Genomic DNA, 12,146 nt, shown 5'->3' with positions numbered 1-12,146 from the left:
TTGCACGCCCTGGGATGGCCGGAGGTGCGGCAGGGGAAGGGTTAATGGTACGAGGCCTTCCCGAGCACTTCTTGGCAGGCTGGGAAGGGCTGGGAGACAGGAGGATCGGGCCAGCAACAAAGCGAGATCTGTCTCATTAATTCCTCCGAGCATTCCTCCCTCCGTCACCCCGGCGGGGAGGAGGAGGCAGCACCCAGCTGACACGGAGCACCCCGGTCCCTCGGGTGCCGCCCGGGCGCAGGGCAGCGATGGGGACATGGCCGGAGCCTCTCCCGCGGGACCCGGGGCTCTGCCGTCCCGCAGCCGCCCGGCACGGCCCTGTATGGGCCTGTACGGGCACGGGCAGCTTGTCCTTCGTCCGCCGTACCCCTGCTCGGAGTCCCAACGACTCGGGCCAGGATACGGCTCATGCCACCAGCGTCATTCCAAACCCGGGAGCGAAAGAGTGTCTGGAGAAGATGATATATCCCAGACAGGGTTTGGGGGACACCGGGTGACATTGGGGGTGCTCGCCCTGATATCCCACTGTCAGGCGGCTCCTTCTCCGGGCGTCTCCGGCGCCGGTGCCGGCCGGACCGCGGGGTGCGGAGGCTCCCTCCGACCGGCAGTGGGGCGGAGGAGCGGAGCCCCGTGTCCCTGTGTCCGTGTCCCCGTGTCCTCGTCGCCGTGTCCGTGTCCGTGTCCGTGTCCTTGTCGCCGCCCTCCCGCCGTGCCCGGACACTCCAGCGCGGCGTGGGGCGCCAGCGGGGTGGCGGCAGAGGGGACGCCGGCGGGCGGTGGCTTGCGGCGACGTGGCCCCCCAAGGGTGTAGCCCTGCTAAAGCCACCAACCCCGCTCCCCCCGACCCCACCCGACCGCGGGGCGCAGAGGTGCGGGTGGCACTCACATGTCCCAGGAGAGACGGGGGACGAGGCGCGGGGCGAAATCGGGCCTGGCTCGCTGCATCCCCTTTGTTCCACTCCCATGGACAGGAGCAAGCGGGGAGTTCGTGCAGGCTCTTGGCAGCGCCCACCCCGGCTCTCTCCATGGAAACGCGGGAGCCATGTGATTTCGGCAGGAAACCACGGCCCAGCCAGCGCCAATGGCAGCTGCATGGACGGGAGCACCTCCCTCCCCGAGGCGACCGACACCGCTGCCGACACCGCCATCGCCACCGCCGCCACCGCCACCAGTACCACCGCCGCCACTACCACCGCCACCGCCACCGCGGCCCCGCGGGGGTTCCAGACCCGCCGGCCCATCAGCATTCCCCGGGGGTCCACAAGCCCCACCATAAGCCGGAGCAGGATCCCACCTCCCCCGGGCCAGGGGAGCGGGGGCAGCCGGCTTGTTCGCCTTCCTGCCGCACACAGCGCCCACTGCCTCCCCTTGCCAGGGAAGCGATGGCTGGAGCAGCACCTTCCCCCTCAGCACTCCCGTCTCCCCTCACAGCCTCCCAAGGTTCAGTGCTCTCTGACAGACCCCGGGCATGTTTCGCATTCCAGCAGTGAAGTGACATGGCCAAGGCTGTGCAATCAGTCAGTCGGTGGCAGAGGAAGCACCTAAACATCCTTGCTCCCAGCTCTGTGACATCCAGCGCCCCACCCTGCCTTCCCTCCCCCAGCTCCTGCACCGAACTGAACCGAACTCGGACCTCTGCCAACCAGAAAGTCCACTCTAGGGGAGCAGAGCATTGGCACTGATCCACATTCCCCATCCCACCAGGTCCCAGCATCCTAGGGGAGCAGCAGAAGAGCGCTCCCAGCTTCCCCAACTAAGGGACAGGCAGCCCCAGTGTAAATGCAGGCTGTCACCCAAGGGATGCCACAGTCACACGGTGCTGCTTCCACAACTGCCAATCCACTTCCTAAACCCTGACACCTCTGAGCACCCCCGAACAGGGGTAAGGAAGCCACATGCCTCTGGGGGATGCATCCTGCTCCTCTACTTTCTCCCAAGACCATCTTTCTCCTACCTGTCCTAGATCCTACTGAGTCAACCCAGTTTTAAATGGAACTGAAACCTTTGCAGCCCTGGTGAGACATCCTTCATGCAAGGACAAGGCTGCGCAGTGCTCCCGCCAGCCCTATGAGGCAGAAACACTAATTAGACCACCATCAGGTCTTGGAGCCCAGTGGAGCAGGGCAGTATCAGTGACAAGGAAATCATTGCACCACTCTCACTCTCCTGGGGCCACACCAAGGAGCAGAGCATTTGCTGCCAAGGTTGCTCAGTGAGAGCCAGGGCGTCCCAGCTCCCAGCCCAGTTCTCCAGGCTGGCCTGGTTACACGGAAAGAGAAGTGATGCAAAGATGGGAGAGGGGACAGCAGGTCCTGAGGCCACCAGGGAAAAGCCAAGCCAAAAGGCCAACAAGGAGGGACTGCCAGGATGGATCCACCAAGCCATATGGTTGATGAATCCCAGAATGGCACCTTAAAGACCGCCTAGTTTCAACCCCCTGCCATGAGCAGGGGCTCCTTTCACTAGACCAGATTACTCCAAGCCTCATCTAACCTGGCCTTGAACACTTCCAGGGATGGGGCAGCCACAGCTTCTCTGGGCAACTTGCGCCAGAAACTCCTCACCCTTACAGGGAAGAATTTCTTTCTAATATCCAATCTAATCCTGCCCTCTGTCACTTGGAAGCCATTCCCCCTTGTCCTGGCACTCTGCTCTTGTCTAAAGTCATTCTTAAAGTTTTTAGGAGCCCCTTTTGGTACTGGAAGGGACTCCAAGGTCTCCCTGGAGCCTTCTCATCTCCAGGCTGAACAACCCCTACTCCCTCAGCCTGTGTCCAGAGCAGAGATGCTCCAGACCTCTGAGCATCTTCCTGGCCTCCTCTGGACTCACTCAAACAGGTCCACATTCTTCCTATTTTGGGGTCCCCAGACTGGATGCAACGACCGCCTCTCCAGAAAGTCTGTTCCAGGGTTTGACCACCTTCTCAGTAAAAGCTTGGGGTGCCTGGAGGTAGACTGACCCACAGCACCACATTCCACTTACCTATGCACCATCATCCCAAGGTAAAACCCTATTCCTGGTTGCTGCTGGGGAGCAGCTGTATCCCTGCAGCCAACAGGAGAGGGGAGTGCACCCTCCCCTCGGCCACATGCCCGCTTGCCCTGCCAGGCTGGGTTGTGGAGCCAAGCACTCCCTGTGCCAAGGCCAGGGCTGGAACATCGCACTGGCTGCTCTGGGAGCTTGCTCAGCACGGACCAGCTTGGCAAACAAAAACAAGGACAGGCTCCTGCCCAAGTTCTGGCAGCACCCCTGGCCTGCCTGCCCTCCAAAACTCCCTCCTAGACTTATGGAGGTATGGTGCGTGCTGGCAGGAAGGAGTTAAAGCTCCCGGCATGGATTTGGATACTCCTGGGTTAACCTTCCCAGCATGGATGCAGATAATCTTGGTTTAACCCTTTCATTATGGATATGGATACTCCTGGGCTAATCTTGCCAGCATGGATATGGATGGATACTCTTGGTTTAATCCTTTCATTATGGATATAGATACTCCTGGGCTAACCCTTCCAGCATGGATATGGATATGGATATGGATATGGATATGGATATGGATATGGATATGGATATGGATACTCCTGGACTCCTGTTACTAAAGAAGCATTTCCAGCAGTCTGGTTGGGAAGCTGGGTATTGGTGCAGGAAAAAGTTCCTCAGCTCAAGGGCACTTTGTCTGAGAATGTGCTAGTATTAGTGAGCTCCTCCCAGCACAGGATTGCACCTTTCCAGAGCCTGGTGACCCGAGACCACTCCAAGCACATTCCCCTCCTCCTGGCAGCTTCAGCAGCAGCCGTGCCAGCTGCCTGCAGCCGCCTGCCGTGGTGCAGAGAAAGGTCTGAGCCGTCGGCGGAGCCCTGCACCGCGGGTCTCTGCCCAAATTGCTCTTCTCACTGCAGGCTGGGCCTGGAGCCACGTCTTCCTCTCCCCTCTCTCTGAGGGCTGGAGGCCAGCCCTTGGCTCCAGGCTGGAGCTGCTGCGTGCTCAGCATTCCTGCTCTGCGCTGGAGCAAGGCAATGCACACAGGCTGGGGTGCCAAGCCTTGCACCAGGACAGTCACGCGTGCTGAGCACACTCAGAGCCCGGCCACCACCCCTGTGAGCAGCTGAGGTGCCTCCACTGAGCCTGCCACCATCCCTGCCACCATCCCTGCCACTGCCTTGGAGATGAACGTCAAGCATCCCAGCACCGAGCTCCGCATCCCTCCACTGTGCATTTTTGGGGAACACAACCTGGTAAAAAGCTAAGGGAGCCAGGGCGGTGCTGATGCAGCATGAGCAATGTGAGCTGCTGCTCCAGCTGACTCACCAGAGCTCTGGCCATGCTCAGGAACTGGCCAGCAGCACAGAAAGGCTGTGCCAGCAGGTCCCCTGAGCCTGCTGGAAGACCTTCCCTAACACACTTGGGGCCAGCTCACAGCAGCAGCAGGCTGGGGCACAGCCCTGACCCAACTTGACTTTTTCCATGGGGTAGAATTGCATGTCCCAGCACTTTGCCTGCCCATGGGGCCAGGAAAAGGGAAGGCAGAACACCCCTGGAGTGGCCACAATCGTACTCGGTATTGGCTAGCACTGGTTGCTGCTCAGCTCTCCCAGACTCTGGCCAGCAATCCAGAATTCGGGTCAGGGCTTTACAACAGAGCCAGTACATCCAGACTGTGACTTCAGCTCCAAGCCCCAGCATGGGCCAGGAAGGTAAGGAGCTGCAGAACAGCACTGGTCCAGGCTCTCCAGCCACCTGCCCCCACTCCTAACTCCCTTCTCCACCCAGGAAAGTTGCTGGCAGCATCTCCAGCTGCTATTCTAGCTAAGTCTGAAGGGCTGAACATCCCCTGGGACCACTCCACCTCCTGCAAGCAGGCAGCCATCCCCACCTCAGCACAGCAGGAACCAGCTCATGCACACACCCGCAGGATCACTCCAAAAGTATCCATGATTCACAAGATTCCTTGCTGTTGTCCAACACTGAGCAGGAAGGCTGAGTTTGTGGGCAAGCCCAGAAACCAGCCCAGCCCAGCAGACGTAGCCAGTGGCAGGGCAACTGGCACAGCTGGACCACAGCTGAGGTGCCAGCAGCCTTGAGGATTCAACACTGCACCAGGTGAAGCAAAGCTTGGCCAATCAAGCTGGCTGAGGTAGAAATGCATTGCCTCAAAGCTGGTGCTGCAAGGATGTGAGAGCAAAAGGCCATTCAGAGCATGAGGTATTTTGGCAGGGCTGAGTCTGCAAATTTGGCAGAGCTGTATGCAAATGCATGTAAAGATAGTCTTTCCAAGCAGGGCAGGGGATCCCACACACACCCTGATCCGCTCCACTGCTGAGGTGGGGTCCCTGTCCCTGCATGAGCAGCTCCTGCTACACCCAAGAGCAGAGTGAGTCCATCTGGGAACAGCCAGTGGGCATGCCTGTGCCTCCCAGAGCCTGAAAGTGCTTCTTTCACTGAGTGAGCACCAGCCTCCAGCAAAGCTCTGTCCCCTCCAAAGAAAACAACAAAGAAAATGCTGGGATGGGGATTAAGGAAATGAAACCAGCTGTGCAGGGTAAGCAAGGATAGGAAGTGGCTGTGATACCTCCTCTCCCCACTGACCTACAGCTCTCCCAGCCCAGAGCCCACAGCATGGCACATCTAAACCCAAGGGAAATCACATGCTCAATAACTGTGAGGTTTCTGAGTGATCTCTGCTCCTGAAACAGGCACTTGGGGAGCTTCTATGGTCCCAGAATTGCATTTTTGTGCTCTCTCCATCCATGCAGGGAGACCTCCTGACAACACAAGCTGTACTTTACTTCTGAAGCTGGCACTGTGGGGTGGCATCTCAGGAGTTTTGCTCTCACAGAATTATTACAGTTGGAAAAAATCTCTACGATCATCAAGTTCATTAACCCTGCACTGTCAAGCCCACCATTAAACCACATCCCCCAGATGCCACATCTGTGTGGTTTTTTTAATACTTCCAGAGGTGGTGAGGCCATCATTGCCCTGGTCATCCTGCAGCTATTCTACCTCTCCTGAGCTGTTGGCCCAAATGGGTTTGTGCTGGGAAGGGTGTCTCTGGAGGAAAGCAGTGGCAGTCAAACAGAATTAACAGGATTAAAACCAGCTGGTAAAAGCTGCTGGTGAGGTAGGGGTAGCAGAGGGGGGACACGCTGATAGCAGGGATCCTGCCACACCCTCCCCATGCAAGTGATGCTCCTGAGCAGGGCCCATTCCAGCTCTTGTTCATGCCTCTAGCACATGTGTGAATGCCACCAGCCCCAGGCTGTGGCTCCAGCCGGTCTCTCCTGTATCTGTCACATGTCCTGGCGTGCGAGAGCCAGCTCTGTTTACATGTGCAAGTCTCAGATTCTCCTGCTGGGGATGAGTCAGGCTTCCCTCGACACCCTGCTGAGGTGGCGGTGTCAGGGCCCCAGCTGGCGTTTGCCTCCTCAACAGCGCAGAGCCGGTGGATGCCAGGCTGGGGAATGGCTGGGAAGGGCTCACAGCACAGCACAGCCCTCTGCCTGCTTTCCATCCCACTCTGAAACATCTGTGGCAGCAAGGAAGGCACTGGAGGCAGGAGCTCACTGCCAGGAAGCTCTCCCTGGCTCAGCTCCACCGGGTCAGCTTCCCTCCCATCCACCCCACAGGCACGTCATGGCTCAGTGTGGGGCAGTCAAACCCCAAGCAAGCCCCAGCCACCTCCAGAGGGTCTAGTGTGGGTGGGGTGGCCAGGCTGCTGCTTGAAAACCCCACGGCTTACAAAGCTTTGGAGTGCTGGGGTGTCTCCTGGGGTGCCAGCTCACAGGAGAGTGAGGTCTCCTGGATTTGGGATCCCCAGGGACAGAGGCTGGAGCTCGAAGGAGAAGCCAGCCCTCTTCCCATCTTCACATTGCCTGGAGACACCGAGCTGCTGCTGGATTTGTGGGGTGGTGATAGGTGCCAGCTGCACACCCCTGCCCAGCCTGAGCACAGTGGCAACCTGCAGGCTGCCCCATCCAGAGAGTCCCCAGTGAGCCAGAGTGAGCATCCCAGGAGACTAGGAAACCCCAAAACACCGCAACCACATCCACCTTCCCTTTCACTGCTCCCAGCCCTTGCTTTCTGCTCCTCTTTTCCACATATCCTAGAGTCAGAAAAGGTCTCCTCCCCAGAGAGAGGCCTTTTCCCTATGCTCCCAAATTTCCCAGGGTGGGAAAAGACCCTGGAGGCTCCTTTTTGGATCCTCCCACCTGCATCCCCCTTGCTGTGACCAAGGCTGGGCTGGCTCCATGCAAGCACAATAACCAGAAGTGTGTGGAGCCGCTGGAAGGAGCGATGTTCCCGGATGGTATGCAGCCCTGACAGCACTGGCTCTGCTTTAAAGGGTAACTTTATCCTGTAATAACAAACAAGAGGAGCCAAGTTCCTCCCCAGCGTCAGTTCCCTGGCTCTGAGGAGAGGGACATGGGGGAGAGAACTCATTAGAATGAGCTTGGATCCTTGCTCTTGCCAACACAGGGTCTTAACTCCATTCCCTTTAGACAAAGCGGGGAGGGGGAAGATGCTCCAGGGCAGCAGGTCTGGGACAGTTGGACCAGATACCTTTGTGTGCTGACATTCTGGGGACCGACGAGATGACCCTTCTAGCAACTCCTGTCCTGCAGACAGCAGCAGGAAGCCTGCCACAGCCCATGGCATGTCCAGCTGAACCCCACCACCACCCCCACAGACCCCCACATGCTCACAGCACTGGACAGGCACACTGACATTTCGGCACAGTGCCAACTCCAAGTGCAGTCACCTGGGAACTTGTTCTGCAAAAGCTGGAAATTCAGGCCCAGCTGGTGCCACGGGATGGGCAGGGAGAGGCTGACCTGCTCCAAACCCCTGGCAGGACCCTGCAGAGCAGGACTGGGTGCTATGGCCAAGGGATCATCCCTTTTGTGGGCATCCCTGGGGCAAAGGCATGGGCAGAGCCCAGCTGTGGGAGGAAGGGCAAGCACCTCTCTGTGACCCATGGGTGCACCCTCCTGTGCTCCCAAACAGGTTTGTTTTTAAGATCCATGGGTGTGGCAGGCACAGAGCAGGCAAACTTCTGGCTTATTCTTGGGGTGCACAGGGGTCACCGGGGCATGTGATGGGCTTATCAACATTTGTGGTGTATTCACAGGGAACATGGAGGATCTCTGCATCACCCCATCAGGCTCAGCAGTGGCTGACCTACCTCTGCTGCTGCAGGAACACTGACGCTCAGGGAAGGTGTTCCTCGGTGGTCATCACCAGGGAGGGCACAGCCCAGCCTGTGCTGATGGGACACTGATGTCCCCTCCCTGCCAGTTGAGAAGTGGGGACAATACAGGAGAGCTCAGTTGTGTGAGAAGATGACAATCTGGAGAAGGCTGCTGAGATGTTCTGTCCGATTTCCACTTCTTCTAGAAGCACTTCTGGAGATCTCGGATTAAATCCCAGCCTGTCAAACGAAGCTGGTGAAGTGCTGCAGTTTCCTTCCCCAAGATGGATTTCCTCCAAACCCCTTATTAGGGGTTTGGGTTAAGTCTGTGTGAAGCTGGTAAAGCTGCTGCCTCCATGGTGCCCCCCAGCAGACCACAGGGCTTCCAGAGGAAGCACAAGAAAGAATCCGACCAGCTAAAAAGGGGAAGAGAGAGGAAGGAGGGAATCATTGCCATCTAAAGCTTTCAGGCCTTAGAGGTGACAATGCCAGTATCTGCCCTCAGCAAAAGGGGTTGTGGGAGACCCGTGGGAGACAACGTGGCTTGAGGGAGATGAGTCAATGGGTGCTGCTGGTTGCTAGGGAAGTAAAGCCTGGAGCAAGCTCCCAGTACCAAACCATCCCAAGGCAGATGTGGAGCCTGCCTGTCTCTGGCTGATGGGAGTGGAGAGCATCAGGGCAGGCACCAGGGGGTTAAAAGCTTGAGGTGGGACTTGGTGAGCTGCTTCCTCCCAGCAAACAATAATACAGGAGGGAGAAGGCCAAACAATAATATGGGAGGGAGAAGGGATGCACAGGGCTCTGCAGGGGCTGATAGTGATGGAGCAACCCCAGCCCTGCAGCTGCAGCTGTGCCAGAGGAAGCCTCAGCACATTATCTGCTGGTCCCACTCGGCTTCCTCAGCAGCCTTGGTGCTGCAGGGACCGAGTCATTCCTCCTCCAGAGCCTCATTTCTCACGCTCACAAGTTGGGTCTCTGTGCTTTGACGGCAGGCCTGGACCCCAGCACCCCCAAACCCTGCAGTCCCCGACAATCCAGTCTTCCCAGCATCAGAGTTTCCCACTGCTGGAGGCTCTGGGAATGGTCACCCAGGCCTCACAGCCCCAGGACTGCAGTGCCACCCAGCAGGTGGACCCCACAGCAACCATCCTGCTACCCCATCCCCCCACATCACAGACAGTGCCCACACCTTGGCAGAAGGAAGTTTTGGCGACTCCTGCAAAGGGGATCTCCAGGTCCTGGCTGAGGTCCCTGCAGCTCTGGTTGCCTCTGCTCCTGGTCCTTCTCAGCAAAGATCTGTTGCACCTGGAGCTGCTGCAGCCTGGCCACACTGGCTGGTGTCCCAGCACTTCCTCGTGCGCGGCTGTTTGTGACCTGCCTGCTGCTCCACCTCCGCAGCTGCATCGCTCTCACAGGAGCAGCCCTTTTCCGTTCCGTTTCCTTTTTTTGACCCTCTCCTCCTGTAGCAGCTTTTGCTTTTCACGGAGGCTCTGCCTGCTGCTGTTTTCCCCACTTGGGTGTGGGAGGGTGTCTCTCAAATGGGTCTTGCCCTGATCCTGACAAATTAGTCAGGATTCCCAATATCCTCGCTGTTCCTACCCCAACCCACAGACCTGCCTGACTCCAGCTCCTGGTGCAACAAGTCTTTGCCAGTGGCTATGGGTTTGGAATAAGGCAGCTGCTGGAAAACCCTGGGAAATGCAGGCTATTCCCACCACTGAGGTCAATCCCTGGAGCCTGGAGAGCTGCTGGGCTCCCTGGAGCAGAGAGGTGTTTGCCCCAGATGTTACTATGGCTTCAAAGAGGCTTGGGGAGGCTGTCTGAGCTGCTCTGGGTGACAACTTCCCTACCCATGGTCTCTGGAAGTCCCCAGATATGTTTCTATGACCGTGTGCAGTCTAGGGAAGAGTCCTCAAGAGGTTGTCCAGCTTTCCCCACTGCTGGAACCAACACTGGCACTTGTGCCCCAGCTTCAGAATAGAAATGGATCAGCTGCTAAAAGCAGATGGATCCTAAATCACACTTACTCTGTCCAAACCTGCCTTTGCTCCCAGGGAGCGCTAGCTGGTCAGGTGGAGCTGGGATTTCAAGTGTCTCCTGGGGCACTGTAGTGCACCCAGTGAAAGGACACAGGGCTATGTGCTGCCATCCCAGCAAGCAGGGGGGACACTGAGGTCTGACACTTCCCAGAGCCAGGAAATAAGCCTGACACAAAGGGCAAAACCAGCAAAAGGGAGGGAGGGAGGCAGGAAACATCAGGCAGGAAAGGAAACCGGGAGATAATCAGCTCCATGAGCACAAACACCCGGAACTTGTGCAAAGGAAAAGCCGACACCACTTGGCAAGCATTTGACAGGGAGACCTGCCCATCTGGCCTTTTACTGAGGCTTCCTGAAGAACACATGCCCTGGAGCACCTTAAAGTTCCCAGGGGTCCCTGGCCTCCAAGTTACCATGGGTGGCACAGTCCCTGGTAGCTTAGCTCCAGCATGTGCACCCTGCGATGAGCTTTGTCTCAGAGGGTGGAAGGATGGGCTCCTGGAGAGCACCTGGCTGCACTTGTAAAGGCAAAGCACTCAGCAGGGGTGAATCCCAGTTGCAGAAAGATCTAAGCTGGATCACCCTAACCCAGTCTCCTACTGGCTTGAAAATTGGGATCAACTGACCTGTTTTTGCTTGGCTCTGCACAGCAATTATTCTGCTACCCTAGCACCCAAAGGGAAGGCCACTGCACTGAGATTACAACAGGCTGATGCTCCAGGTGCTTCAATGTCCAGCAGTGCCCTAGGGTTAGTTCTTCTCCCCAGGAGCTGTGTCCAGTACTGCCAGACTGGGATCCACCTGCAGACCTTCCCGCTCCTCCTCCTAGCACCTTCAGGACACAGGGCTGCCCATGCCCTGGGTGACCTGATCTCATCCCAGGTGATGTCCCAGAGCTTGTCCCAGCTGTCAGCAGTCCTGTCTCCTGCCATGTCCCCAAGGGAGCAGTGACACACATCTCACGGGGTTGGTAATGACCACAAGGGGGACGACGACTGTAAGCTGTCAGCAATCCGTGGTGGGATTTCTGGCATTGCTCATCTCCCAGGATCCAGCACGTGGTGTGGGACAGAAGGGAGAAATATGGTGAGAGAAGGACATGGAGCCAGCCTGTGGTGACTGGCCAGGCTCCAGCTGGCTTGTGTGGAGTAACTGGGGCAGGAGAACCTTTGCCAAGGGGCAGGGAGGGCACTCGGAGGAGGCTTGGCCGTGTCTCTGAGCCAGCACTGGGCTGAGCACGGCAATGCACCAGCAGCATCAGGCCCCTCACCCACAGTCCTGTCCCTGAGCCATTCCTTCCCAGGGGCTCTCCTCCTGCTGCCATTGCAGTGCTGATAGGGAGATGCCCAAGTGGGCACTGAATGCTCCAGCCACAGATATGAGCTGGGAAAGAAAAAAGCAAGCATTTACATGGGAAACCAAGTGGCTGGATCAGGTGGAAAAGCACAGATGGTTCAGAGCCCCCCTTGAGGATGAGGCTGAGGTCAGTGTCTCCCTGGCAAGGGGCACCCATGCAGCAGTGGGTGCCTCATGTGGGTATGGCTCCCTGTAGCTCTGCTGGCAGTGCTGGCTCCTGAAGGCCTTGGAAATCACAACACAGGCTGTGAGCATGTCAGCCTGGGCACGGGGAACACAGCTCCTCTGGCACAGCCAGGCAGGGCATGGCCTCAAGATTCCCAGGAAAGCTCATGGTGGCAGGCAAGTTCCCACTCCAGGAAGAGGCACAACCCCAGCAAAGCCCAGGCCCAGAGGGACCCAGATGTTTCAGCTGGTCCTCCAGAGGAGAAAGAAAAGGTGGTAGCCTCTGAAGGAAGGAGCAGGGGCTTACTGTTCCTTCAGACCAGGTTGCTCTGCCCACCTGAGACCAGGCTTGGTTTCGCAGGAGTCCTGACTCCTTTTGGCCATGCTCCTTTAAGAGAAGCTCT

At 57.8% G+C, this 12,146-nt stretch overlaps 1 protein-coding gene across 2 annotated transcripts in view; it reads right to left on the bottom strand.

Annotated features, from left to right (window-relative positions):
* The window catches only part of RIPOR1 (RHO family interacting cell polarization regulator 1), a 31,641-nt gene extending 22,120 nt beyond the window's left edge, over nt 1-9,521 (bottom strand). The window contains exons 1-2 of one of the 2 annotated variants that reach the window (XM_056500334.1): nt 9,372-9,521; nt 8,177-8,598 (exon numbers count right to left, since the gene is read on the bottom strand). Coding sequence is in view for 1 of the 2 variants with exons in the window: in XM_056500331.1 (XP_056356306.1) it covers nt 887-1,148 (262 nt within the window). In the remaining variant the exon portion in view is untranslated. Of the gene's footprint in view, nt 1-886; nt 1,149-8,176; nt 8,599-9,371 lie in introns of those variants that run through there. The other variant, XM_056500331.1, reaches the window with a different exon arrangement.
* Nucleotides 9,522-12,146: the final 2,625 nt, after the last annotated feature.

Source organism: Oenanthe melanoleuca, chromosome 11 (genome assembly GCF_029582105.1).
Source record: "Oenanthe melanoleuca isolate GR-GAL-2019-014 chromosome 11, OMel1.0, whole genome shotgun sequence".
Lineage (NCBI taxonomy): Eukaryota > Metazoa > Chordata > Aves > Passeriformes > Muscicapidae > Oenanthe > Oenanthe melanoleuca.
This window is presented reverse-complemented; position numbering and strand designations above follow the sequence as displayed.